The sequence below is a fragment of the Malaya genurostris genome, chromosome 2, assembly GCF_030247185.1.
Source record: "Malaya genurostris strain Urasoe2022 chromosome 2, Malgen_1.1, whole genome shotgun sequence".
NCBI lineage: Eukaryota > Metazoa > Arthropoda > Insecta > Diptera > Culicidae > Malaya > Malaya genurostris.
In genome coordinates this window covers 305,754,015-305,780,337 of record NC_080571.1, presented here as the reverse complement: position 1 = coordinate 305,780,337, position 26,323 = coordinate 305,754,015, and the positions used below count along the sequence as shown (strand labels likewise).

General features: G+C 36.8%; 1 protein-coding gene and 1 long non-coding RNA gene across 36 annotated transcripts in view; one reads left to right on the top strand and one right to left on the bottom strand.

The window, feature by feature from the left end:
- LOC131430975 (chaoptin) overlaps nucleotides 1-15,831 on the top strand; it is a 39,022-nt gene extending 23,191 nt beyond the window's left edge. For 11 of the 12 annotated variants that reach the window (XM_058596317.1, XM_058596315.1, XM_058596314.1 and 8 more), the window contains 5 exons: nucleotides 4,258-4,580; nucleotides 4,640-5,089; nucleotides 5,150-6,761; nucleotides 14,813-15,035; nucleotides 15,116-15,831. In XM_058596317.1, coding sequence (XP_058452300.1) covers nucleotides 4,258-4,580; nucleotides 4,640-5,089; nucleotides 5,150-6,761; nucleotides 14,813-15,035; nucleotides 15,116-15,548 — 3,041 coding nt within the window. In that variant the 3' untranslated portion in view covers nucleotides 15,549-15,831. The remainder of the gene's footprint in view (nucleotides 1-4,257; nucleotides 4,581-4,639; nucleotides 5,090-5,149; nucleotides 6,762-14,812; nucleotides 15,036-15,115) is intronic. The other variant, XR_009229589.1, reaches the window with a different exon arrangement.
- LOC131430977 (uncharacterized) lies at nucleotides 4,096-25,471 on the bottom strand. 24 transcript variants are annotated; one of them, XR_009229602.1, is made up of 6 exons: nucleotides 24,839-25,471; nucleotides 7,374-10,854; nucleotides 7,295-7,322; nucleotides 7,099-7,213; nucleotides 6,888-7,032; nucleotides 4,096-4,592 (listed from the first exon to the last, which is right to left on the bottom strand). It is a non-coding gene; the product is annotated as an uncharacterized LOC131430977 (long non-coding RNA). The 24 variants fall into 24 exon arrangements; XR_009229605.1 differs by having other exon boundaries at nucleotides 7,295-7,317; XR_009229599.1 differs by having other exon boundaries at nucleotides 7,099-7,322; nucleotides 7,374-7,414; nucleotides 10,785-10,854; nucleotides 24,839-25,460.
- Between the last annotated feature and the right edge of the window lie 852 nt (nucleotides 25,472-26,323).

Sequence of the window (26,323 nt, the reverse complement as noted above, 5' to 3'; positions counted from 1 at the left end):
GTATTGTCAATACCGTCAATCCAATTGGCTTGGTAACTCGAGTCCGCGTTTTCCGAAAAAATCAAGCGTTTGGAGTTTAAAATATTGCAACTGAATATTGAAACGTTGAGAGAAAAGGGGTTTGTACATATTTAACTGTTTCCTCTCTGGAGAGAAAGTATTGTAGGATTGATGAGCAGTTTTGATTTTTTGACAATATTTTCGTCAATCCAATGAAGTTTCCATCACACGATCAAAAGTATTGTCAATACTCCTTGTATTGACAATAATATTGTCTCGTGTAGGGGCAGCTAATGACAGCAGTCGCCGATTGTACTACCGACTGTAGCAGACAGAGATGCCATTTATACAGATTTATCTGTATTATAGAGATTATTACATGCTCATACAGATTAAATACAAAGTACAGATTTTATACAGATTTCCACAATTTAATACAGATTTATACAGAATACAAAAAATAGAAGAAAAATTAAACTTTTCTGTCTGAGCTATCTTCTAGTATTTGATTCCAGTGACGAGATAAAATTCTATCAATCAACGGACAAATCACAAATTTATATGGAAATCTGTTGTGAAATCCATTTATATTATAATTTGAAACCAATTTGAACTGATATTCAAGGAAGTAATGGCATCATGAAACTTGTGACCTTCCGTTCACTTTTCGTCTGTACATACTGCTTTATCTTAGTCCCAGGAAATAATTTACATAAATATGGGGTAAAATCACTTTATAGAAAAACAGCTAGAAAGGATATATGGAAATTAGATTAAATTATGATTAAATCGTTAAAACCCTTAGAATGAAATATAAACGTTCTCAATTAGATTAAAATAAAATATATTCATTTACAAGTATAATAAGCTAGCTAGACGGCGCAACGAACATTTTAAAACAAAATAATCTCTACACACGTTAGGCATTATATTCAGTTTGTACAACCCTACACGCCACAACCACCTACAGACCCCGTCATTCGACGTCCACTGAACTGAAATTGGTAACGGTAACGACAATCGTACGAAGGCGAACTCGGGATCAAGGTTCCGGGGAACTCGGGTACAGGGAAAGACTTCACTTGGTCTTACAACAGCGAATAGAGTGAATGTGTTTTTTAAAACGGCCTAACGATAACGTTCAAGCAACCATTGAACTAATGAACAATTATTGGAGACTCTATCGGAGTGGAACCATCAAAACCATTTGGTTTGGCCGTGCTGGAAGCAATTCTCAAGAAACGGGAAAGTTGTCATCGTGTGAGCAACGAATCGGTGGCTAACCCAAAACTCCAACACGTGTCCAAAGTTTCTTCGGAGACCCGTAAGCCATTTCGATCCAGCGGGACGAACTGTCGGAGGCGCCCGAGTTCCCGGTTCATCCACTGCAACTATACGGCGACGATAAATGGGGAGCATCCGAGTTCCAGAACACCGCAACCGTACGATTCAGGACCGAATCTGATAGCAGCCGGAGGTGCGCAACGGACCCTACACTCGAAACATTTTCATTTAAAACGTAAGTGTATCAAATAAATTGTAAATTAGTAGGGTATTAGGGACGTTAGGGACCATAAGGACAAAGCGCCGAATAAACGATTGTTAGGAGTAATAAAAAAGTGATTTTCCCCCTTTCATAATGAGAAACTTCGGCGAGGATTGTGCCGACCCTGGGACAGGGCAGAGTATTGTGTGACTAAGCGGGCGGTAACGAGAGAAAGTTACAAACTTTACTGTCAAACTGAGAGTTGTATGACCCGACTTGACGTTGCATATTTTGTGTTGAAATTCCATGTCAAATTATAAAGTCAACCATTTCAAAATAGATGAATATGCGGAATTACAATTCAATTGTTGTGGATAAAAAATTTAAAAAAAACTATGAAATTTCGTCGTGGAATATTCTTGTGAGTGCGGCAATGACTGATTGAATGTACCATCCTACAACCACAATCTATTGGAATAACATCTTTTAGCATCATTTTGTTGTAAGAATTTCATTTTATTAGTGAATACAGATTTTTTATATAAAGCAATACAGATGTTCTATGAAAATATCTGGCATCTCTGGTAGCAGATCAAAAATCTCGGTTGATTTTTCATTAGGGCGTATAAGCAAGTCACAGTTTCTCTTTGATCACTCTCTCTTTCGATTATTGTAATGTGAATAAAAATATTTTCGTTGATATCACTATTCTGTTTGAAAGTCGAAAGTTTCGGGTATCATTTCATGCAAAGAGTTGGGTGATAAACGTGGAAACCGCTTGGTAAGTAATAGAAGAGAAAGTAAACATAAAGAAACTGTCACTTGCTTATACGCCCTTTTGAAAAATTAACCGAGACATGACATTTTCTCTCTTGATGTCGCCGTTTGCTCTCATCGATAGCTGCCCTTACACGAGACAATATTATTGTCAATACAAGGAGTATTGACAATACTTTTGATCGTGTAATGGAAACTTCATTGGATTGATGAAAATATTGTCAAAAAATCAAACCTGCTCATCAATCCTACAATACTTTCTCTCCAGAGAGGAAACAGTTAAATATGTACAATGACCATTTCTCTCAATGTTACTATATTCAGTTGCAATATTTAAAGCTCCAAACGCATGATTTTTTCGAAAAACGCGGACTCAAGTTACCAAGCCAATTGGATTGACGGTATTGACAATACTTTGGATTGACAATAATATTGTCACGTGTAAGGGCTGCTGATAGCTGTTCTACTCTTTTCAATCTGTGAATGGCTAGCCACAATAAACAGTAGCTCCTTCCAAATTCAACAACTTTCGAGAGACAGTCGCCAACAAGGCTCAACTTTGAAATTCGTTTAATGTCGATTCTCATGAGATGTAGTGGGACATGCACAAGAAAGTCTTGCTTCCCAATTAGGTTTTTTATCGTGACGACACAAATGAACAAGTATTCATCCTTGACAGTTCAGCGGTACTGTTTACAAACAAGTTTAAACAAAAATCGAAGAGCACATCTAAAACAATCATCTTTACACTTTGCAACAAGTCACTTTTATTCAATAAATATCAAAAACGAACCGTATTCATTCGTGAACAAATGTTTTAAAACTTTATTTAGGCGATACGGACCGTAAATGGTCTGATCCAATTTGTTAATAAACATACAAAAGAAATTTCTGTTTACAAACAGTACTGCTGGACTGTCAAAAAGTGTTCATACGATTGAGGTTAGCAGTGACGGTAAAAAACCTAATGCAGACGGTTTTTTTTGTGTATCCTAACGTGTTTTGTCTCTCTGCACTCCCGCTGGAAGGAAGCGGTTCAGTGAGAAAAGCAAAGTAAATGCTTTGAATTTGGATGCACTTTTTCGATCAAACAATTAAGCCCCTTTTAGCATGAACCAGAATGGTAGAAGTAATAAGAGCGCAAAACTTATTGTCTCTGCTGTAAGATTTCTTGCCTTTGCGTCATACTAGAAAGGCAAAAGCTGCGCTCCTAATAATTCGTGTATAAAATTTAGGTAAATAGTTGTAATATTTTTGAAACATCTGCATGAACAAGCTTTGTGATTGAATATTTTCAAAATTGAAATTGAACCGGTAATAAAAACACCGCCGTTCGCATTCAATTTATCGCCAGAGATCGGTCATTCTCGTGACATTCTCGAAACCCGTGACCGAAAATGAACAAAGCAGCTACTTATCCAGTATGTTCGTAAACTACCACAAAGCGAACGCTGTGGCTGTGACTACTGTGAGAGAGTGTGACAAAATTAACTGCTCTAAGTATTGCTGTCGTGTGTCGTGGCTCTCAGGATTGCGCCAAGCTCTCGTGTCATTGCGTGTTGGCTACTGTGACAGTATAAAAAACTGTCACTGCAACAGTATAAAAAAATGTAAAATTTTCGCACCCTTGCCCCTAACACATGTTCTCATATGCTGCACATCGCGTTCGGTTCAGTATTCACGCTAATAGTTTTCATATCTGAATGTTGTACCAAAACTCTTTTCTACTAACTTTTGTGAATTTGTTTTGTATTGAGATATATTGAAACGGACATTTCCAAAGTAAACTACACTTATCCCAATTTTTATTATACAAGAAAGTCATTAAAGGATTGTTAGATGAATTGATGGTTTTATTTTCTTCCTAACGTTCTCCATGTACAAGCAATCTGTATTACACGATTACCACCGATTGACCGATTTTTTCCGGTAACACGATCATGTACTAATAACTTGTTCATTGTTTCACGCCTGTGGTTTTCATTTCTCAACAGAAAACCTTTTCGGAACCCTGCTGCACAAGCTTAGCGTGAAACGGCTCTTCATACTCGACACACCCATCGCCACCATCAGTGATCATGTGTTCTACGGGATCAACGATACGCTGCTGGAGCTGCATCTGGTGCGCAGTGAGTTGACAGCTTTTCCCGCGGATGCTATGAAAGTGCTGAGTTTACTGAAAGTGCTCAACATCGATGGGCATCGGGTGGAAAACCTACCCAAAGGTGTGTTCGTAGGCATGACCTTCGATGGGGCACTGGAGAAGTTCCATTTCGTTAATGGTCTGCTGACCGATATGGCGATGGAAGTTTTCATGGTAGGTATATTTCTGTAATGACAAAAAATGAAACATTATTTCGCATTTCTTCTTCACAGGCATTTAAAAAGATAAAAACGTTGGATCTGCATGGTAATCAATTAGCAACTCTAAAAAAAGGACAGTTCAAAGGTCTTCGGGAGGCAGAGATCTTAGATATAAGTTACAATAACCTAACGAAACTGGACGCTTCACACGTTTCCGATTTGACCAAAATGACATGGATCAATGTATCGCACAATGCGTTGTCGGAGATAACGAGAGGCACATTTGCTCGTAACGCTGTTCTGAGAGTGCTCAACATGGCCCATAACAATATCAAGAAAATTGACGCAAACACATTCCGTGGGATGAGGTTTTTGCGGCGACTTCATTTGAATGACAACATGATAAGTGATGTTGGGCGAGGAACGTTTGGATCAGTTACAAGAATCGGAACCATCGATCTAGCGAGAAACAGGATCAAGAAAGTTGACTACCAAATGTTCTACCAATTGAATTATATTGAGGTCAGGAAAATAGATTTCAGTTTAAAGCAAATGTTGATGATTTTATTTATTCCTTTTCAGATATTGAACCTAGCAGAAAATGAAATTACAGAAATACAGAAAGATTCATTCAAAGATCTGTATCTGACCCACATTAACATTTCACATAATCGGTTGGAAACGATAGAGCCAAAGTCCTTCATCAATTGTGCTAATATGACTGTGCTCGATTTGTCTCATAATCTGATCAAAAGCATTCCTAGAACAGCATTTGACGAAACAACGTACGCTTCAGAGTGGCTGCTTACGCACAACCTGCTGACGAACATGTCCCAAATACCATTGAGCAACATGACCGGATTGAGAGTGTTGAACGCTTCGTACAACAATATTGTGGAAATCCCCAAGAATACATTCCCAAAACTCTACGAACTGCACACGATCGACATATCGCACAACAACATATCCTTTATTTACAACGCTGTATTCCAGAATTTATTCTCATTGCGAATACTAAACCTGAGCAATAATGCCCTTGAGAAAATAGGTCCGTCGACCTTCGGAACGCTTCCAACCCTTCTCGAAATGGACATGAGTAACAACAACCTCAAGGATATAACTCGTGGTGCATTGGCCAAAACGAGTGGGCTTCGGTTTTTAATCATGTCTAACAACAAACTGGAGCGGATTTTCCAAATTCCCATATCACTGAACCACTTGAACCTGGCTAATAACGAAATCAGTGAAATTCCCGACAAAACTTGGCCCGTAATGAATTCTCTTCTTACGCTTGATTTAAGTCACAATAAACTTCAGAATAATCTTCAACGAGGTAGCTTCGCTGGTTTGCTAACTCTCCAACGTTTGAACTTGGAAGCAAATGAAATTTCTGAACTACCGCGTGAAAGTTTGGCAGATCTTGGTACCCTGCAGTATTTACATTTAAAAGATAACAATATCACCAAATTACCGAAAGCGGCCCTAGGAAACCTTCCGATTCTTTTCGAGGTACAGTTGATGAATAACGGTTTGAGCATTATTAGCGGGAAGGCTTTTGAAGGTCTATTACAGCTACTCACGTTGAACATGTCCAATAATCTACTGGATAACATTCCAAATGACGCTTTTATGGGACTTGTGTCTCTTCGGAAGCTGGATGTATCGAATAACCTTCTGAGCACTTTGGACAACAAAACGAATGGACTGTTGGATGACTGTCTTAGTCTGGAAGAGATCGATTTGAGTAACAATCGAATCAGTTTCATCACAAAAAAAACTTTTCCCTCTAATCAATACATCCCGTACCGTTTGCGGAAAATCAACCTCAGCTATAACACGATGTCGATTATAACCCACGATCTGAAATTCGGTACAAAAACTGTGACGCATCTTAACCTGTCTCACAACAACATCAAAGACATCCGAAAGGGTGTGCTGGGAAACTTGACCTCGCTTCAAACGCTGGATATGTCTTATAACGAGCTGACCAAGCTGGAAAGTGATGTTTTCAGTATGCCGGAGAACTTTTCGGAGCTGATATTACACCACAATCGAATTCGAAATGTGTCCTACGACAGTTTGTTGAAGTTGAAACAATTTGCGTTGCTTGATCTGCGGGAAAATCAAATCCGTAGTTTCGACAAGGAACTGGTGACCAGTATGAAAGCAACCAACTTGAGTGTGCTCTTTGAAGGTTTGTAAAATGTTAGTTAGAGACGTTAGAATGATTGGATGAATTTTGATTATGATTATGATTATGAATTTTGATCAGGCAACTTAACGAAAAAAATGACTTTATTATTTTACCATTATCACTTACGTTTTGAAAAACCTATTTCACTTCACCGACTGATAACATTCTCATTACCGCTTGTATCCTCGGTGTAATTAACATTTTGGAGCGTTTAAGGCCATTACTGCTGGTGTTTCCGGAACCATAGTACGGGTATCAGTGTAGATTGGCACTGAGGATAAGAGGAAAATAGGTGCATTCACTTCGAGTTTTCGCGTTGCTATAACATCAGGATTACCAAATAATTTTCAATTTTTTTTCCTGCGATATTGCTCCTTAGGGCCCAAGCAAAGATATTGTATTCGGTTTCATCTAATTTGTTGACAGAATGATTCACAAAATACAAAGCGACTCTACTAATGAGATGATTATTACAATAACAATAAATATTTTCGTCAATTATATGACGATTTGAAATTTGTGAAATTCATTACCGTGTTATTCCGGAGCCGGAGGTCTGATCTGAAAAAAAGACATCGTCATTACTGCCCTTTCACGCTCATTAAAAATGACCTTATTGATCCTTGTGTTAAGTCCGGTAATAGTATTATAACCTGTAATCGAAGACTGATATAGACAAAATGTTTTCAGGAGGCCATGTTACTAAATATCCCTGTCATAATAAAACACTTTGAATTTAGCTGCAAACAATATAGAAAAAGTGATGGTTCGCACTAGGAATGTGCTACGACAGTTATTACATTTTTCAAATCTTACGAATTACTTATTTATCGTAAATTTATTGTATGTGTGTATGCGTATGCAATAAAAATATGCACTCACTTTCTCGAAGATGGCTCAACCGATTTTCACGAACGTATGTCGTTTTCGCTTGAGGAAACTTAAACTGATCCAGGGTTTTTCATTAAACAAACACTGAACAACGAAACTGTGTTGGATTCGCACTTAGCAACGGAGGTTTGAGTAAACCTAATATCAAAATCAGGTTCGAAACTGACTATATTTTTAGTTCAACAACGTTGAAGCTATGTCTGAAGGTGGCTCAAACAAATGGTTTGACAGCAGTAAGGATGGATACTGAGTTAGGTTTGGTATCAAACGAAAACGACATTAGATTCAAATAAAAGGTCATATAGTCCCATAACCTGCTATTGAATTTCATTCCGATCCGTCTTCCGGTTCCGGAGATAAAGAATGATATGCACCAAGAAAATGGAAAAAAATATGCACTCACTTTTTTCAGATATGGCTGAACTGATTTTCATACGGGAAAGGTCTTATGGTCCCATAGTCTACTATTGAATTTTATTTGGATTTGAAATTAAAATTGTTAAAAATCCGGATCCAAAATTAAAATTGTGAAAATTAAGGAAAACTGTGCACTCAATTTGCTCGGAAATGGCTTAACCGATGTTCATAGACTGAGATTCAATTGAAAGGTCTTATAGTTCTTTAAAAGTTTCTGGAATGTGAAAAATTTTCAGTTCTTGGGGTATTTTTTCACAAACGATGGTAAAACCAGGTACAAACAGTTTAAAACTGACTGATCAATTTTTCTAGTTTGTAGAACTTGTTAGTTTGTAGGCATATAAACTTATTCGGTACCAGAGCTGCTAAATGTCACTATCAACGAGCAACTTTGAACGACGAAGATTGGAAAGTTTATGTCACTGGACTGCTGCCAACCAGGCTCTACCAATCATCATATATTGAGTGTCTGAGAGCCGATCTGTCATAATTTGAATTCTCTTGATATTATACTCACCAGGACGCTCATTGAATGCCGATGCGATTGATATTATCTTCATTTCTCCTGTCACTGCTTGATTACGATGTGACTAAATATTAATCAAGTAGCATAAACATTGAATTAAATTCATGTACACCAATAAACTCCGAAATCCAATGACTTTTTACAAAGAACAATGAACTTTATCAATTTATGTTTATGTTAGTACTCTCATGCATTGTTTTTTAATTCAACAGGGAATAGGAGAATGAGACAGAGAATAAAATGCGTCACCTGTCTTTGACTGAGTATACTTCTACTTGGTCATTGAACTATCGAGTATCTCATTTAACAGACACTTTGATTGTACCGCTTACAGTTGACGATGATTTTAGTCAGTCTGTCAAGGTCATTTGACATGACTGACAATTTGCAGCTCTGTTCGGTACTACTGGCCCCCCATTTCCAGCTCTGGAAGCATCGAAGGCAGTGAAGAAAAACTCGAAAAGTAGAGCTAACCTTGATTTCTCGGCGATACTTGATCCGATTTTCGCAAATCTTTCTTTAAATTAAAGCTTACATTGAACAGTGGTTCGAAATGGGAAATTAACGTGACAAAAATGTTTTCACTATTTAATACTAGTTTTTTGTAGTTGGCGTCTTCACAAAAGTTGTTTGTAATCAAATGGCGCTCCTTTTGATGAGAAAAGTTACTAGCAGAGCAAAGTCTTGGCATTATATTCCTTTTGTGGAATTTGGCCTTTCTGCTTCAACAGACTTCGCAGCCGATCCTTAGTGTACAGAATCATTGCATGGCTAGTACTATGGATCCTACTGACACTAAGAATCCTTCCAGGTCGGGACTCGAACATACGACAACTGGCTTGTAAGACCAGCGTCCTATGCATTGAACCGCCAACCTGGGACAAGTTACTAGGGTGGTCCTTATTTCGATTGAAATCTGAAAACTAACTTTCTTAATTGAACTCAAAAGTGATTTCGCTGTACAGTAAAGTTGTAGGAAAGGAAACTTTTCATTTGACGTCTCATTTTGTTTTGAAGTTTTTTGAAGGTATTTTTAAGACTAATTTAAGTAAGTTAAAAAAATAACACCCTTTCAATTTTCTCTTAAATTTTTACTCATATTATGACCTTTCAGAAACCGTATAAAATATATTTTTATCGATCTGGCATTTAATGAATATTGGCATTTGAAGGTTGACTAGTTTTTGATGAAAAAACGATCATAACTTTTTACTGGTAGCTCATATGAAAAAGCTTGGTTCAGCAAAATTGTGCGCAGTTTCCCCAAATACAGGGCGAAGAGTTTAAAAACTTTCAAACCGTAATATAAAATGAGGATGCAAAACCGGTACGCACCGATAGGTGCTGGCACGGTAGAAGTAAATACAGCGCGCCTTTCACGCAACGTACTATATTCAATTTCCTACAGGCTATAAAGAAAACGGTTACGGTTACGAATGTCTGCTACTGGTGTGTGATTTTGGTGAAACACGGTGTTGCTGTTGAGAAAATCTTAGCTTTTTTATGATAAGTGCGACTAAAAAAATAGAAGAATATCAAATAATTAAAATTTAATTGAAAAATAAACATACTTCGGAATTTCATGTTTAGCAATGTAGATGCAATCGTCACAGCCGTTAGTACAGTAATACTGGGCTGGTGTTGTAGTGATGTTAATGAAAAACCGAAAATAATTCTGACATACATACTGTTACGGAAATTATTTACAATGATAATAATTACAACAATGGTAATAATCCTACTACATGTTTTATGCTGCTGACCCATGCTGCGTAGCTTGAATTACATGTACAAAAGTAACAGAAATGCAGGTTCGTTAGATTTCGTTTAATTGATTTAATCGAAATAGAGCATGAGAGATAAGTTGATTCAAGCAAAGTCTTTGTCGCTATAATCAATCTTCAAAATAAAATGTTTTTTTTCACGGGATTTTCGTTCTTCTCATACACAAGGGTTATACAATCACTGTGAAAAACCGATCTTTGAACCGAGGCTTGAATCAGTTCATTTAGTAGGCAAAATGGCTGTGTAGCATTTTTGTGCACGCACTTTACTCGGAGATAAAGCTAAACCAATTTTCCCAAACTTGGATTCGAATAAAAGATCCCATAGGAAATTTCAGAATTTCAAACTCATTTACAGGGTGATTAATGTATTTGACTTTTGTGTTTCAATTTCGGAATACTTACTTTCCTCAGGTAGTGTGACCGATTCTCATAAACTTAGGTTCGAATTAAAGGTCTTACGATTCCATTAAATCTAAACAGGGAGTAAACAGGATTTGTAGATTTTAGTAGATTACGTCCAAACAAACTATCCTGCTTCTATTCAATGAACAGTTGTTTATTCAACATTCAACAGAATTCCACAGCTATATTTTTGTACACATTCCACAGAAATTATTATTTATTTATTTGGAGCAGCAAAAAGCCCGATGGAGCTGAAATATCACAATCTCTCACTCCAGCAGGCATAAAACCTCCTCATCGTATATACCAACAGATTACAACAATCTAACAGATGCATGTATGTTCTTGATACTATCATTTAAAACTACGCCACTAGGTGGGTAAAAAACAGTTTTTTTTGTATTTCGGAGTAATCTAGTAATTCCATTTTTCCCCAGTGTCAGTCGTAAAGTCTTTCTTGTATTCATATTTCTTGCTTGGCCTTCAAAATGGAAGTATTACAAAATTTTCCTTTGGAAAAATCTTCACTTATAGTAATGTTTTTTTTGCATTTATCATATAGGTTATGCAATCAACCGATTTTTTAACCGAGGCCTGGAAGGCCGAGACTCATATACAATTCGATTCAGTTCATCGTGTTGAGCAATGTCTGTATCGAACTATTTTACAAGATTTTCACGGAGAAGACTTGACTAACCATCTCAAATATCTTGTGCCATACGAAATTCCTAAATTTCATCCGGATCCGACTTTCGGTTCCGGCATAGCAGTGTGCAAAAGGTTAAAAGGTGAAAAAATTGAAACAGGGCTCAAAATTATTCCAATCGCAAGACATTGTTAGTAAAAGACCAATCAAAGCGATTCCGGTTATCCTGGTTCGAAGTTTCCGGAGGCACCAGAAATAGAGATCATATATTTCAAATGAAACTCACTCACTTTTCTCAGAAATGGCATGACCGACTTTCACAAATATAGGTTCAAATGAAAGGAATTGCCAAATTTCAATCGGATCCAACTTCCGGTTCCGGAATTACACGATGATAACTATAAAACTTCAAACAGCCGTTCAAAGTACGATGCCAAAACCGTATAAAATCTTCGAAATTTGACGAATAACTAAATGATTTTGAAGGTGTTGTTAATTGATGGTAATACGAATCTGCAACAGTAGGGTACACTTCGTTTTCCCAGAAATGGCCCACCAGACCTGAGAACTGTTTTATTTTATAGTTGATGCACAAACAAATTATTTTGTTTTCTTTCATAAATCAAAGAAAAAAAAAGTTATATGAGAAAGGCATCGTTACATAACCAGGTGGAGTAAAACCGGCGGGTATTTTTCTGTCATCATCATGCGATTCCTATATCAGTAGTAAAATCCGGATAGTATTCAATAGCAGCCGATGGAACCATAGGACCGTTCATTCGTGCCCATATTACAAACGATCCTGTTATCTCAAAGAAATAAGAAGGAACATTTTTAGCATTCATTTCGGAACATTTTTATCATTTCAATCGTTGATTCCGTTATTCCATCGTATTGGTGTAACTATCAAGTTGCACTAATTTTGGGACAAATCGGAAGATTTCATTACTTTTAGTGCGTCGTCACTAATGTGACGGATGGACCTTCCTAAACTTATTACCCTGTAATTCGGAAACTAAAAATCAATGGGAACCGATCAGACCATAATCCCTTTCATTTTAATTAAAGTTTTTGAAGACTGAAGTGAGCTTCGTTTTGAAGTTTTTTGCAAGTGCTTTAATGGCTTTCAGAACGTTTTTTTAAATAACTATTTATTGGAATGAATCCTTTGAAGCGTTTTCTTCCTGGTGGAACAACAACTTGACCAAATTGGTACTGCATAAAGCATGGTTGGTCTGAAAATTTGTTTATAAATTAACAGCTTGTTTTTTAGACAGAGCTTAGAATTTCTGTTTATAAGAGGATATAAACATTTAATATGCTTATTTACACTTTGCCTGGATTCCTTCAATGTGATCCCTGAAAGTGAGTTTTTTGTCATACGTTAAACCTAAGTATTTAGCTTGATCAGACCATGTCAATTCCAAGCCATTCAATGTGAGAATGTGATTAATGTTTGGTTTAAGAAAAGGAGCTCTTGACTTAATTGCGTTTTTGCTGCATTTGGTTTAATTTTCCATTTTGACAGATAATCACTAAAAAAATTTAAACTTTTTTGTAGGCGACTGCAGATCACTCTTAGATTCCCACCTGTGGCTAACAGACTTGTGTTGTCACAGAATAGCGATTTCCGACAACCAACGGGTAGATTTGGAAGATCAGAAGTGAAAATATTATACAAGATTGGAGCTTCGCTCGAACCCTGCGGAACACCGGCTCGTACGGGTAGCAATTCAGATTTACAATTCTGATAGCTAACCTGAAGAGTACGATCAGTTAAATAATTTTGAATCATTTTGATCAAATAAATAGGAAACTGGAAATCAGACATTTTTGCTATTAAACCTTTGTGCCAAACACTGTCGAATGCTTTTTCTATGTCTAGAAGAGCAACTCCAGTAGATAACCCAGAAGATTTATTTGCTTTTATCATGTTCGTTACTCTGACAAGTTGATGAGTAGTTGAATGTTCATGACGAAATCCAAACTGCTCTGGTAAAAAAATTGGATTCTCATTTATATGAGACATCATTCTCAACAAGATATTTTTTTCAAAAAGTTTACTGATAGAAGAAAGTAAACTAATTGGTCGATAACTTGATGCTTCTGCTGGGTTTTTATCAGGTTTCAGGATAGGAATTACTTTAGCGTTTTTCCATCTTTTTGGGAAGTAAGCTAATGAAAAATACTTGTTGTAAATTTTTACCAGGAGTAGTTAAAAGGCAACATCGTGAAGATTTTTAATAAGAATATTAAAGATTCCATCATTACCAGGAGTCTTCATGTTTTTAAGTTTGCTAATAATTGACTTAATTTCATCAAAATTCGTCTCAACAATGTCATCTTGTAATAACAGTTGAGTTGAAATATGATCATATTTCAGTGAGACTTCATTTTCAATAGGACTCACAACGTTCAAATTAAAATTGTGGACACTCTCGAACTGCTGAGCAAGTTTTTGAGCTTTATCGCCATTTGTAAGAAATATTTGATTTCCTTCCTTGAGAGCAGGAATTGGTTTCTGAGGTTTCTTAAGAACCTTAGAAAGTTTCCAGAGAGATTTAGAATACGGTTTAATTTGTTCAACTACTTTAACGAAATTTTCATTCCGCAAAAGAGTAAATCTATGTTTAATTTCTATTTTGTAAATCCTTAACTATGTTTTTCGTAGTAGGATCACGAGAACGTTGAGATTGTCATCGATGATAGGAGAATTTATTTTAGTTTGATCATTGGGAACTGAAAGATTTCTAGCTTCGATAATGTAATGATTCAAACTATCAATTTCTGTGTCAATATCCGCAGAATTTTCTAAAATAGTTTCATGATCCACATGATTTTCAATGTAAGATCTGTAGTCCAACCAATTAGCTTTATGATAGTTGAATTTAGGACTAATTGAATAATTTATAGCTTCGTTGGAAAGTCTGAATGTTACAGGAAGATGATCTGAGTCAAAGTCAGCATGTGTAATCGGTTCACTACAAATGTGACTTTGATCTGTTAGAACCAGATCAATTGTAGACGGGTTTTTCATGGAAGAGAAACAAGTAGGATTACTGGGATGAAGAACTGTGAAGTAACCAGCTGAGAGTTGATTATGAAGTATTTTACCATTACTGTTATTTTGCCTACAATTCCACTGGACATGCTTAGCATTTAAGTCCCCTATTACGAAAAACTTCGGTCGATATCTTGTGAGTTTTTGAACTTTTAGAACGTTCTTTTCTCTTCACAAATTGTATGTTTTATTAACAAATAATTGCATTGTTGGTGGTGATGATATCGAAAGGTGGACACTAGGGACCATCTATTCGATTGATTATGTACTAATTATTAAATATTTTAAACATATCAATTTCTTATTCTATTTACTAAACAGGCAACCCATTACTCTGTGATTGCTACACCCGACCTCTGTATAATTACCTGAAAACTTTGCCAACGATTCCTGACCAATATCAAAGCATAGGTTGTTCGGAACCAAGTACAAACTCGGGAATGCGCCTGTACACAGTAAGCGATGAACTTTTGTCGTGTGTACCTGCAGTGAATCAGGATATCTACAAAATTCTTCCGGACCTCCGGTTCCGAGAAGTGACGTAGTAAGTTCTATTCTACAATACCTAACTCCAACCCATTTCCAGAGCCTTTCTGACCAATGATCTTTTCTAATACTTTTCAGTTTTCGGGGTCAACTGATTGCTCACTGGTACGTCACCTCAACCAAAGACATCGGAGACTTCTATGTGTACATTCGCGATCGACAAAATAATATCATTTTCGAGCGAGTAGTGTCATACAGTAGCCGATTGGCGACTATCAAAGGGAGGGATATCAATTCGAACGATTTGTCCTCGCTGGAGCTCTGTGTGCTTGCCAAAAGCAGTAGCGAGGAGATCAATTTTCTCGAGACGCAGTGCGTTCAACTGCCGAAAGATTTCGATGCGGTGAGACAGAAGTACAACGAGAACTACAACTACAAACTGCCCTTGAGTCTGACGGGTGACCGGAATGAGCGATCCGGTAGCTGTGATAATGCTGTAATAAATAGTTTAGTATTGTTAGTAAGTGTAGCCATCGGTGTGCTTAGTGGCCGTGCTTGCAGGTTCAGTTAGCGTTGGTAGTATGCAGAATGAAAAGTTTAGCACCTAAGTGACATTTTATTTTTCATACCACGATGCAGCAATGCAAATAAAATATTTATTGGTAAAATATCGTTCGTTTCTAATTCAGTTAGCACATGGTTGAAATTCATGCCATCCGTGAAAGTTTGCAAGAGAAATGTTAGTACTTGACATTGATAGCAATAAACTCGTCCAACAAACTGCTGACGCGTGAATAAATAAGTGCGATATTCGACAACCAAAATTTCCAATAAAAATGAATTACAATTTTTCATTAACTTTTTCTTTTGCTCGTTTACCGCTCAACGCCATTCTTCCAGGCAGCGCAATGAAACTCGGTGGATGAATTTAATCAAAATCTTGAATAAATATTAAATAAAAGAATCTTCCACTGAAGCAGATCGAAAAGAATGAATAACAAACGGCAAACGGAGTGGGTGGCAGCGTGGTTCTCTTTGTAGTGGTGTTCGTGAGTTTTGTGGGGGAAAGTACATCGGAGACAGCTATATTTTCACCCACGATTCACTTTAAATTATCACTTGTCGCTAGAGGGCAAAGACCGATTTTTCTGTTGTATTACGTTATTGATTGTTTCCTCGAGACGCAGTGCGACAGTAATCACACTACTATCGAAAAAAGTGAGGATCAAAATAATTTGTTTTAAAGTTTAAAAAAATGGACACTGGTTTGGTGTATTAATCAATCAAATTATTATATTAAAGCAGTGCTAAGAATTCGTGACGGAAAATTCTGGAAACGAGAATTAACGATCCACCTAGAACCGTTTACCGAATATGAAAAGTATTATTATTGAGGTACTAGATATTTAAATATTAAAAAAATATCAAAGATAAAAAATGAAAACACAAGCCAATTATAATCTACCCGTTTACCCACATTACTCAAATATAGACACAAGGGACAAGACAGCACACAAGACGTCATGCACAAATTATGTCACAAAAATTCAAATAAACTATACTCTCCCTTGTCCAAATAAGTCACAAATTTTGATACTACCCCTAAAGAATTATGTAACAACTTTCGAGATGTGTTAAGTACACGCAAAAGCCAGTGATCGAAAAACAACTAAATTGTAAGTTGTTTTTTTTTGAATTTGATTGGTTAAAATTTGGTACAACTAATCGATTACTGTTTTAACTAAACTGTCATTTTTGATTTATCGTGATGGCAGTTTAGTAATGACACCCAGCAAAGACACTCACTACAAACGAGTAATGAAACATTACAGTTGAGCAATGACATACACCCTAAGCGGAAAATGAAACGTTTCAATGACAGCATCCCAACAAAGTTACCTGTATGCATGAAAGCAACAAATGTCTCAGTTGTTCTAACCAACTATTTGAACTTAAGATTATTGCAATAAATATTGTTCTACTAGTAGTCTCTTCGGAGGACAGCTAATCGTTCACTGCTGGATCAACGAAATTTTGCCTAAGTAGCTGCTTATAGCTTTATCAAAGCTTACAATTCCCAAGAAGAAATTCAGCAGCAAAATGTTCACATGGCATTAAGAAATTTATCCTCCACTTGCAGAATGGTTCGCTGGAAGATACTATCACTTTACTTTAGCAACAATTTTCAAGCGTTAAGCGTTTTAATTACTGTGATATGAACTGTCCGAAAATACGTTCAATCAACAACATTTTAGTTGAAAAATAAAACAAGACGTGTATCAACAATTGCAATATTGTAATTTTGTGATATGCGGATTCCCCGTGTAGTATTAGTATTAGTCGAAATCTACCATGTCATTTCTTATTATATTTGATGATTTTTCAGAATGTAAAGCCTCCTTTAACATCGGTATGTTGATTAACTGGTTGGTAGCATCGGAAATGTTGCAGATAGGAAAGAACGTTTCATTAGATTTTTTTTTTTTTTATAACTATTTATTGGAATATGAGTTAAAATTAAATTATTAAGATTTAAATTGGGTGTTCAGCCACAAGTGGTGACTTTTCAGCCCTGTTATATATATATATATATATATATATATATATATATATATATATATATATATATATATATATATATATATATATATATATATATATATATATATATATATATATATATATATATATATATATATATATATGATTTGGTTATTACCATGAAGACATCATTTGCTTCCGCAATTCTGAGATTTTTGTGTAGGGAAAATTCTAAACCTACTTGTATTGTGTAATGGGGAAAAGGAACTTATATACTAACTTACTAACTAATACAGAGAGCGAATCGATTCAATTGAAGATTGCATCGATTTTTGTCGGAATTTGCTTATAATATTATGTGACATTACATCTAATGGTTCTATATTTGTGAGTCTGTGTAACTCATTTGTACTAAACCAGGGAGGACGCTTCAGAATCATTTTCAGAATTTTATTCTGAATCCTTTGAAGCGTTTTCTTCCTGGTGGAACAACAGCTTGACCAAATTGGTACCGCATAAAGCATGGCTGGTCTGAAAATTTGTTTATAAACTAACAATTTGTTTTTTAGACAGAGCTTAGAATTTCTGTTTATAAGAGGATATAAACATTTAATATATTTATTACACTTTGCCTGGATTCCTTCAATGTGATCCTTGAAAGTGAGTTAACGTTTCATTAGATGTTCATGAGATATATTTGAGACACCGATCGAATCGATTTCTAACTCTTTGGGCGGCTACTGGAACAGGTAATTAGAAACCAATGGGCTCAACAGAGCTTCAGTCAATCAACTATCGACAAGACCTACAAATCGAAAAAAAATTGGTTTCTTTTTTTAAGGTTCTCTCCTTTTAGTGTTGATTATCAAATTGCTATTTTTAGCCAACCCGAATCTCCGGAATCCGTAATCAGATTTGAATAAAATACAATAGCAGTTATTATTTTACCTGATATACTTATCCGGTTAAAATCGGTCGGTATAAAATTATTATCCTCTATAAGTTGTAGCTGGCATCAAATTCAATCTACTGTGAACGATGTGAATAAAATTCAAAGTTCATGATTATTTTTGTATTTTGAGTGGATTATTGTATTAATAGGATTGGAGAATCGCAATGGTTGATAAACTTTCATTTCCTTTTTGTAAGAGAGAGCGTAAGTGTTTCCTTAACCTATCTCTAGAAAATTTGTCTCACACAAAAGCATCGTTTTCAAAGACTATGTCGTATATAAAAGTCGGAAATTTGAATAAAAAACATATTTCAATAGTAAAAATGTCACAATTTGTCACAATATTTTAACGACCTCCTTCCAAGCGTAACGTAATTTGTGAATGACGCCCAAGTTTAGCTCGGGTATTCGCGACTCTCTCTCTCTCTCTCTCTCTCTCTCTATGTTTTTGACATGTTTTGTTTCCCCACTTTCACGTAACATCGTTTATCAACTGTTTGTATTAGTTTACGCTATTTATGTATTATATTAATACAAATAATTACAATTTCATTACAAGATAGATATATTTTCACTTTAGAATCGCATAATCACGTAGCATGTTAAATACAGACGATTCGACCAAATTATTTTATGGACATATGCCATTATACTATATGACACTAATGTAGAATTCTGTCAATTATTTTAAACTAAAATAGCTCGAATCATATCTGACATGTCAAATTATGACTTTTGAAAATATGTAGGGGAAGGTGTTCGGTTGCCGGCACCCCACCGTAACTTTTGACAGAAAGCAGATAGCGTCAATCCGATAAATGTCATGTGTGTGTAATAGCAGCACGTTCTTTTTAAATTACGTGAATATCAACACAAAAGTTTACACATCCTGCACGCTAAGACAACTTGCCGACGACAGCGTTGTTTCTGTTATAGGACCCAAAGCTGCTGATCTTCAAGGACCATTACAAGATACCCTCGAAAACTTGTCGACATGGGCTCTTCAAATGGGTATCGAGTTCTCTATGCAGAAAACTGAGCTGGTTGTATTTTCGAGGAAGCGAGAACCAGCACAATTACAGCTTCAACTAGGGGGTGAAACCATAGCTCAGGTCTTCACATTCAAATATCTCGGGGTCTGATTCGACTCCAAAGGCACCTGGGGATGTCATATTAGGTATCTGAAACAAAAATGCCAACAGAGAATCAACTTTATTCGTACAATAACTGGATCATGGTGGGGTGCCCACCCAGGAGACCTGATCAGGTTGTACCAAACAACGATATTGTCCGTGATGGGATACGGATGCTTTTGCTTCCGATCCGCGGCGAACACTCATTTCATCAAGCTGGAAAGAATCCAGTATCGTTACTTGCGTATTTCCTTAGGTTGCATGCAGTCAACTCATACGATTTGTCTCGAAGTGTTGGCGGGCGTCTTATCCGATGCGATATTTTGAATCCGATGGTGATTGAAAACTTCGAAAGGCTTGTCGAGCTAAATTCTCAGACCCGTTTTATGTCCTTGTATTTTGATTACATGTCTCAGAATATTAACCCTTCTTCGTTTGTTCCCAACCGTGCTCATTTTTTGGATACTTCTGATTCCACTGTGTTTTTCGACACATCCATGAAAGAAGAGATTCGTGGAATTCCGGATCACGTACGCCCTCAAGTGGCCCCCAATATTTTTTATAACAAATTTAGAACAGTTAACTGTGAAAAGATATTCTACACTGACGGATCAAACATCAACGAGTCCACAGGCTTCGGCATCTTCAATCAAAACATCACCGCTTATTACAAATACTCAGTGATCCGGCTTCAGTTTACGTCGCAGAACTAGCTGCCATTCAATACACCCTTGAGATCATTGAAACCTTGCCCAAAGACCATTACTTCACTGTCACGGACAGTCTAAGTTCAATAGAAGCTCTCCGGGCAATGAAGGAAAATATCCCCCTATTTTCTGGCGACAATATAGGAACACTTGAGAGCTTTATCTGGACGGTATTATTCGATATCGTTAGTTTGGGTCCCTTCGCATTGTTCCATTCCGGGCAATGAAAAGGCAGACTCGTTGGCTAAGGTAAGACCCTGTCAGCTTGGAGCGATCTCAATCTTCAGTTCAGCAACGCCATCGCACGGCATCACATTAAACATATCATGTCAATTGTATGGGTCATTTCGCCAAAAGGGTCATTTCGCCGAAAGGGTCATATCTCAAGCATGTTATGTTTTCTGTATAACTGATGTGGCGCAGCCACATAACCGAAGCCAAGATGGCTCGGCGGCACAAAGCCGCCGAGCCGACGCCAGCTGATTCGGCCGCCGACCCGCCGTCGGAAGCGGCGGCCTCTTGCATACAAACTTGTAACCGCCTCGTTTGCCCGGTCTACTCAAAGCTATTTTTCTTTGCTTTAGTTAGGTCCGAACGAGCGGTAGCGAGGTCGGACAGCACATGAACCAAAACGATGTGGCGTAGCCACATTAGATATTTTTTCATTTTCACTTAACAAACGGAAAATACCACCTACATTTGCTGGTAGATACACCTATGCAATTGCTTTGATCCTTAGTAGCTAATAGTCAACAAGTTTCCTTGGGAACTACAATGGTAGGTCAACAAAACGGGTGTTAACGCTATCATCTTTCGTTTGTCTGTAATTTAAATCAATTCTAATTACGATTTCAAGACGTTTTCAGGATTCGGCGAAATGACCCTTTCGGCGAAATGGCATTCGGCGAAGTGACCCATTCGGCGAAATGTCATTCGGCGAAATGTCATTCGGCGAAATAACTCTTTCGGCGAAATGGCTTTCGGCGAAACGGCTTTCGGCGAAATGGTTTTCGGCGAAATGACCCTGATCCGTATGGGTGCGCAGTGCTGCTGTTTTGGCGCGCATGAATTTGACATTTCTCTCCCCTACTTCTATGTACGAGATTCGATGCGGACTCGTCTGAGGGCACCATGCTCGCAAAAAAGGATGTTGCCAATGATTTGTTCGGGAAATGTGAGAGCTGGATATCTTGTTAATATGATGTCTTTGCTAAGGTGGATGCATCAGAAGGTGATATTTATGAAAGACCAATATGCTTCAATGAATTTTTCAGCATCTCTCGTCAGAAAACTCTCGAAAGTTGGCAAACTTCATGGAGCAATGGCGAACTGGGACGATGGCTACACTCCATTATCCCTACACAGTTCGAAAAATTCTTGTGATTTTACATCTTATCAGATGCACATAAATGGAGCGTCATATTTCACACAAATTTATATTCAAGAACATGTAAAATTGTGTGATTTGAAAATTACATGGCTTTAAAACGAAAGGAATAAAAAAATCAAAAGATCGACATAAACCACGCGACTTGAACCGAAAAACATTAGATCACAAAGCACACCAGTTAGTCGACTGAGTCACAGAAGCACATATCTGCTTGGCTGGTAAATTGTGCATATAATTTCATACAGTCTCACTTGCTAGCCGAGTGCAAATTACACTCGGAGCCAGTAAATTTCTGTACGAATGGAATATTGCGTCATTTGAGAAGTTAAGTAGTTATGAATTGTATCGTTTGAAGAATTATGTCACCTGTAGAATTCAAAATTTCTTTCTGTGTAAGGTATCGACGAAATCTTGGTTCAGGGGGATGAACGTGAGTCGCGATTTTATTCGTGTTATGTCGCGGCTCATGTCAAATCACTACACTTTCAACGCAGTGATTTTCAGACTTTTTTAGAGTATCATGAATTAAAGAGCATCTATCGGAAAGGTGAGTGGATTGAATATTTATGAGGTGAAATAGATCTATTTCGTGATTCAATACCGGATGCTATCAAAATTTTCACAACCAAAGATTTTTTTTTTGTAATTCGTTACCGGCACCCCAAGATGTTCGGTTACCACCACCCCATTTTTTTTTTCGACAAATCGTGAAAAATTGTCAGTGATATGCAGGCTGCTGTCGAGACAAACATCTAGCTGCTCATACAGCAGATGCTCCGGCTAAGAAAAAACGTTGAAGACCGGCCAAATTAATACCAAAGGCGCCACCATCCAAATATTCGACCAAGAGAACCAAGGCGAAGTCACAATCAGACAATGAAGACTTTTGTCAAAAACGCTTCCAAAAAGAATAAATTTTGTTTTTTCTTTGAATAGCTGCAGTCTTTACTCATATTTTCCCATTTTTAGCGATTTTTTTCTTGGTGTGCCGGTAACCGAACACCTTGCTTAAAATGGCCAAAATTTATCGCTTTACTAAATTGATCACAATTTTTTTTTTCAATCATATGAATCAACTTATTTTCTTAATCAGTTGCTAGCCAAAGACTTTAGCTTTCCATTGATGTATAGATGTCCGCATAATGTGCACTAAGTTAGAAGTTATGAGCTAAAATGAAAAGGGTGCCGGTTAGAGATGGGCAATTCGCTCCTGAGCTGTTCCAGTGAATCGAATCATTGAAGTGAGCTGACAGCTCACAGCTCTTTTCAAAAGAACCGCAGCTCACCAGCTCACTCATTTGCTACCCAGTTCACTGCATTATGACGAAGGGAACACGCTACGAGCTGATCGGATCTTCGGCTCTTTGAGAGATTCAATTTAGTCGACATAAATTAAAGATAAATTAATTCGCATTGCATTCATTGCATCATTGCAAATTAATGTTTCGATTTCGATCATGCATATGAAAGAAAACCGGTGCATGAGAAAAGCGGCGCACAAAATGAACCTTAAGTTCAAACTAAAAGAGCTGATGAGCTGATACATCGAATCGATTCACTTTGGTGAGCTGATCGGTTCGGAGCTGTTCACCAAAATGAGCTGTTTTGCACGCCTCTAGTGCCGGTAACCGAATACTCTCCCTTAACAACATTACTTCATCATTCAACGCGAGTTCTGGAGTTCCTCAGAGAAGCCATCTGGGATCGTTCATTTTTTGTTTTATTTCAATTATTGAGGTTTCAACCTTAAGATTATGCCGAGTTGGGAATCGAAGCCAGATGTGGCTGCGTGAAAAGCATCGAGTTCATATTCTTATTATATTTAAACATAAATTTCTCGTTGTAATGCATTTGCCGATGACTTTATTTTTTCTGTTTTTTTTTGGTCCATCATGAATCCTGAAGACCTCACTTTCTTGCAATTGCAGTTAAATGTATTTACTAACTGGTGCAACAAATATTTACAGAGTGGTACTGAATACCTTAAAATGTTCCGTCATTTCCTTCTCTCGCAAAACGAAACATAAAGACGTATGACTACACTATTTAGGAAGCGGTCATGAAACGAGAGTCGTCCATCAAGGATTTAGGAGTGTTAAACTTTAAATATCAGAAAAATCGCTATATTGAGCTTTAGTGAGCTCAACACTTGAGTATGCTGACATTGTTTAGTCACCATATTATCAAACAGATAAGTAGCGAATTGAAGTTGTTCAGCGAAAATTGGAAGAAGATTGAAGAAGAAGAATTAAAATCTCAGTTTCACTGGGCTTCACTCTTGCTAATAAAATTATTAAATAAAAAAATGAATTTTTATATTGATTATCCTTTTTTTCAAAGACTGGGAACATATAATAGATAGTCCGATAGAGTTTTGATCAACAGTTGTAATCTGAATGAGCCCTAGCCATTACAGTTTCTAAACTTCTGTTTGATTTTCTTTGCCATTTCACCTAAAAATATACCGTTGATGCGATATTTATCCAAAATTTTATGTTTTTAGGCAACGAAATGTGTTTTTCGAAATATTTAATATTTTACAAATTCTCAGAATTTAAGAAATGTCGACCAATATACGACTTTGTAAATTCCTATGTTTAACAGCCTATAGCTATATAAACTTACCGAAATCTCGTGAAACAACTTTTTGACAAACGAAACTCGGTAGATCGTCTTTTTTAAATCAGTTCAAAACAGAACATCATCAATAATTTCATTGAGAAAAATGGAACACTTTGATCGGATTAAAATATATTTCAAATTTATATAAAGTCTGATTGATGTTACATATTATTACGACCGTCTAGTACTAAAATGACAAAATGAGTTAGGTACATATATGTTTTAATTTTCAATTCATTATTCATTAATGTCATGTGATTGTGTTCAATTTCTTTTTTTAGAATTTAAAGAAAATTTTCTACTTATGCTGTGTTCTTCAGAGCTGCCTATCTTTTCTCGAAGCGTTTATTCTCACGCGTGAAAATTTTGATTTTCCAGTGAAAACGAATTGGGTTTATACAAAGCTTGAGCCTAAAATAAACAAACTCCGGAACATTTGAGAACAAACTAGGATACTTAACTTTTCCAAAAGTCTATTTTTAAAATTTAACACATTTTGATTATCATACTTCCTACCTTAAAGCACTTCGAAAAATCACCGAACCATTGGCAATGACTTCGTAACAGCCCAATAATTTCACAATCATGTCACTCCAACTCCATTGCTGTACTTTGCGAATGAATATTTGACAAGAAAACTTTTTGCTGTAGCCTAGCAGATTTCCCATCTCGCTATTTAAATATTATCATATTAGAAACACAGTTTTCTCATCACTCTACAGTGTCATCGTCCTTCCTGGCCGCACTCCACTCTTTCTTTCATTGTTGTTGGAATAGGCAGAAAACAGAGTGTCTATTTTACCAGCATCCGTTTGCTCTCTACTCACATCATCTCGCCTTATGTCAAGTGGATGCTCCAAGAAAACTTCGTTATTATATTCCTCTGCTGCCACCTGGCAAGTTTAACACTACTGATTTTCATCAGTATTCCGCTCAGGTTTTTCCAGTCCCACCAGCACCCGTGGATCGACAAACAACTAACTATAGGACGCCAATATTCTATTACACAACATTTTACGACATGGCCGGATGGCAAAGAGAATTAAATTTGTTTTGTGCCTCATTCCTGCGTTTAGAGATCTGCTTCAACCAATGTTTTCTTCTGCAGCCAAAAGTCCTTCGGTGGCGTGAATTTACGATGCACATAGTGCTGTCGCTATCAAATCACTATTCGCCGTCTTGCTTTTGCTCAATATACAATCCTGAAATTGAAACATTGCCTCTCATTGGCTGTCCATCTGAGTATGCTGACTTCCCCTTTCTATATGATTCACGATTCACACTTACACCAGTAAGGATTTCCTTGTTCATGTATACTCGGAATATGGAAAACTCTACTGGTTAGAAGCATCACTATAGCAACCCCTTGACTGCGATAGTCCACGGACACATCTTTGGCGATTAAGGCGACACATATAAGAACTTTGATGTGTGATATATTTGTATTAATCGAAACTCAGTTTCCGTCGCTGTCTGTGCCAACCTCAGTTAACCAAACTCGTTACTCACGAACATTGTTATGAAAATTTTTCTACTTTCAGCTTGTCATCACCGAGGAACACAAGCTAAACAACGTTCATCAACAAAAACACAGCGGTCACATAGAATTATATTTCTATACAGCTTCTATACAGTATCTCCACAAAGGTGACTTTCCACCATTTTGTTGTTTGCTTTGGAAACCCCACAGAAGGAAATTACAATATTATCGGTAACTAGACGGTATACATCTGTAAACGGTATGAAGAGGCACAACACGGTCGAGCATCTCGAGAACCTTGAAAACTTGGGGTTCGCATTCAATTACATTTGTAATTACTACATCAGTATTACACTTTTCTGCAAAATTGAAAACAAACAAATAATTTATGTCTTTCGCTCGTTATGACGTAAACACATCATGCTCTTATTTGTTCCAACGAAAGACAGAATTAGGGAATATCGAGCATGAAAACTTTCGAAAAAGTGTATTCTATAAACAGAACATAAACCTGCATACCA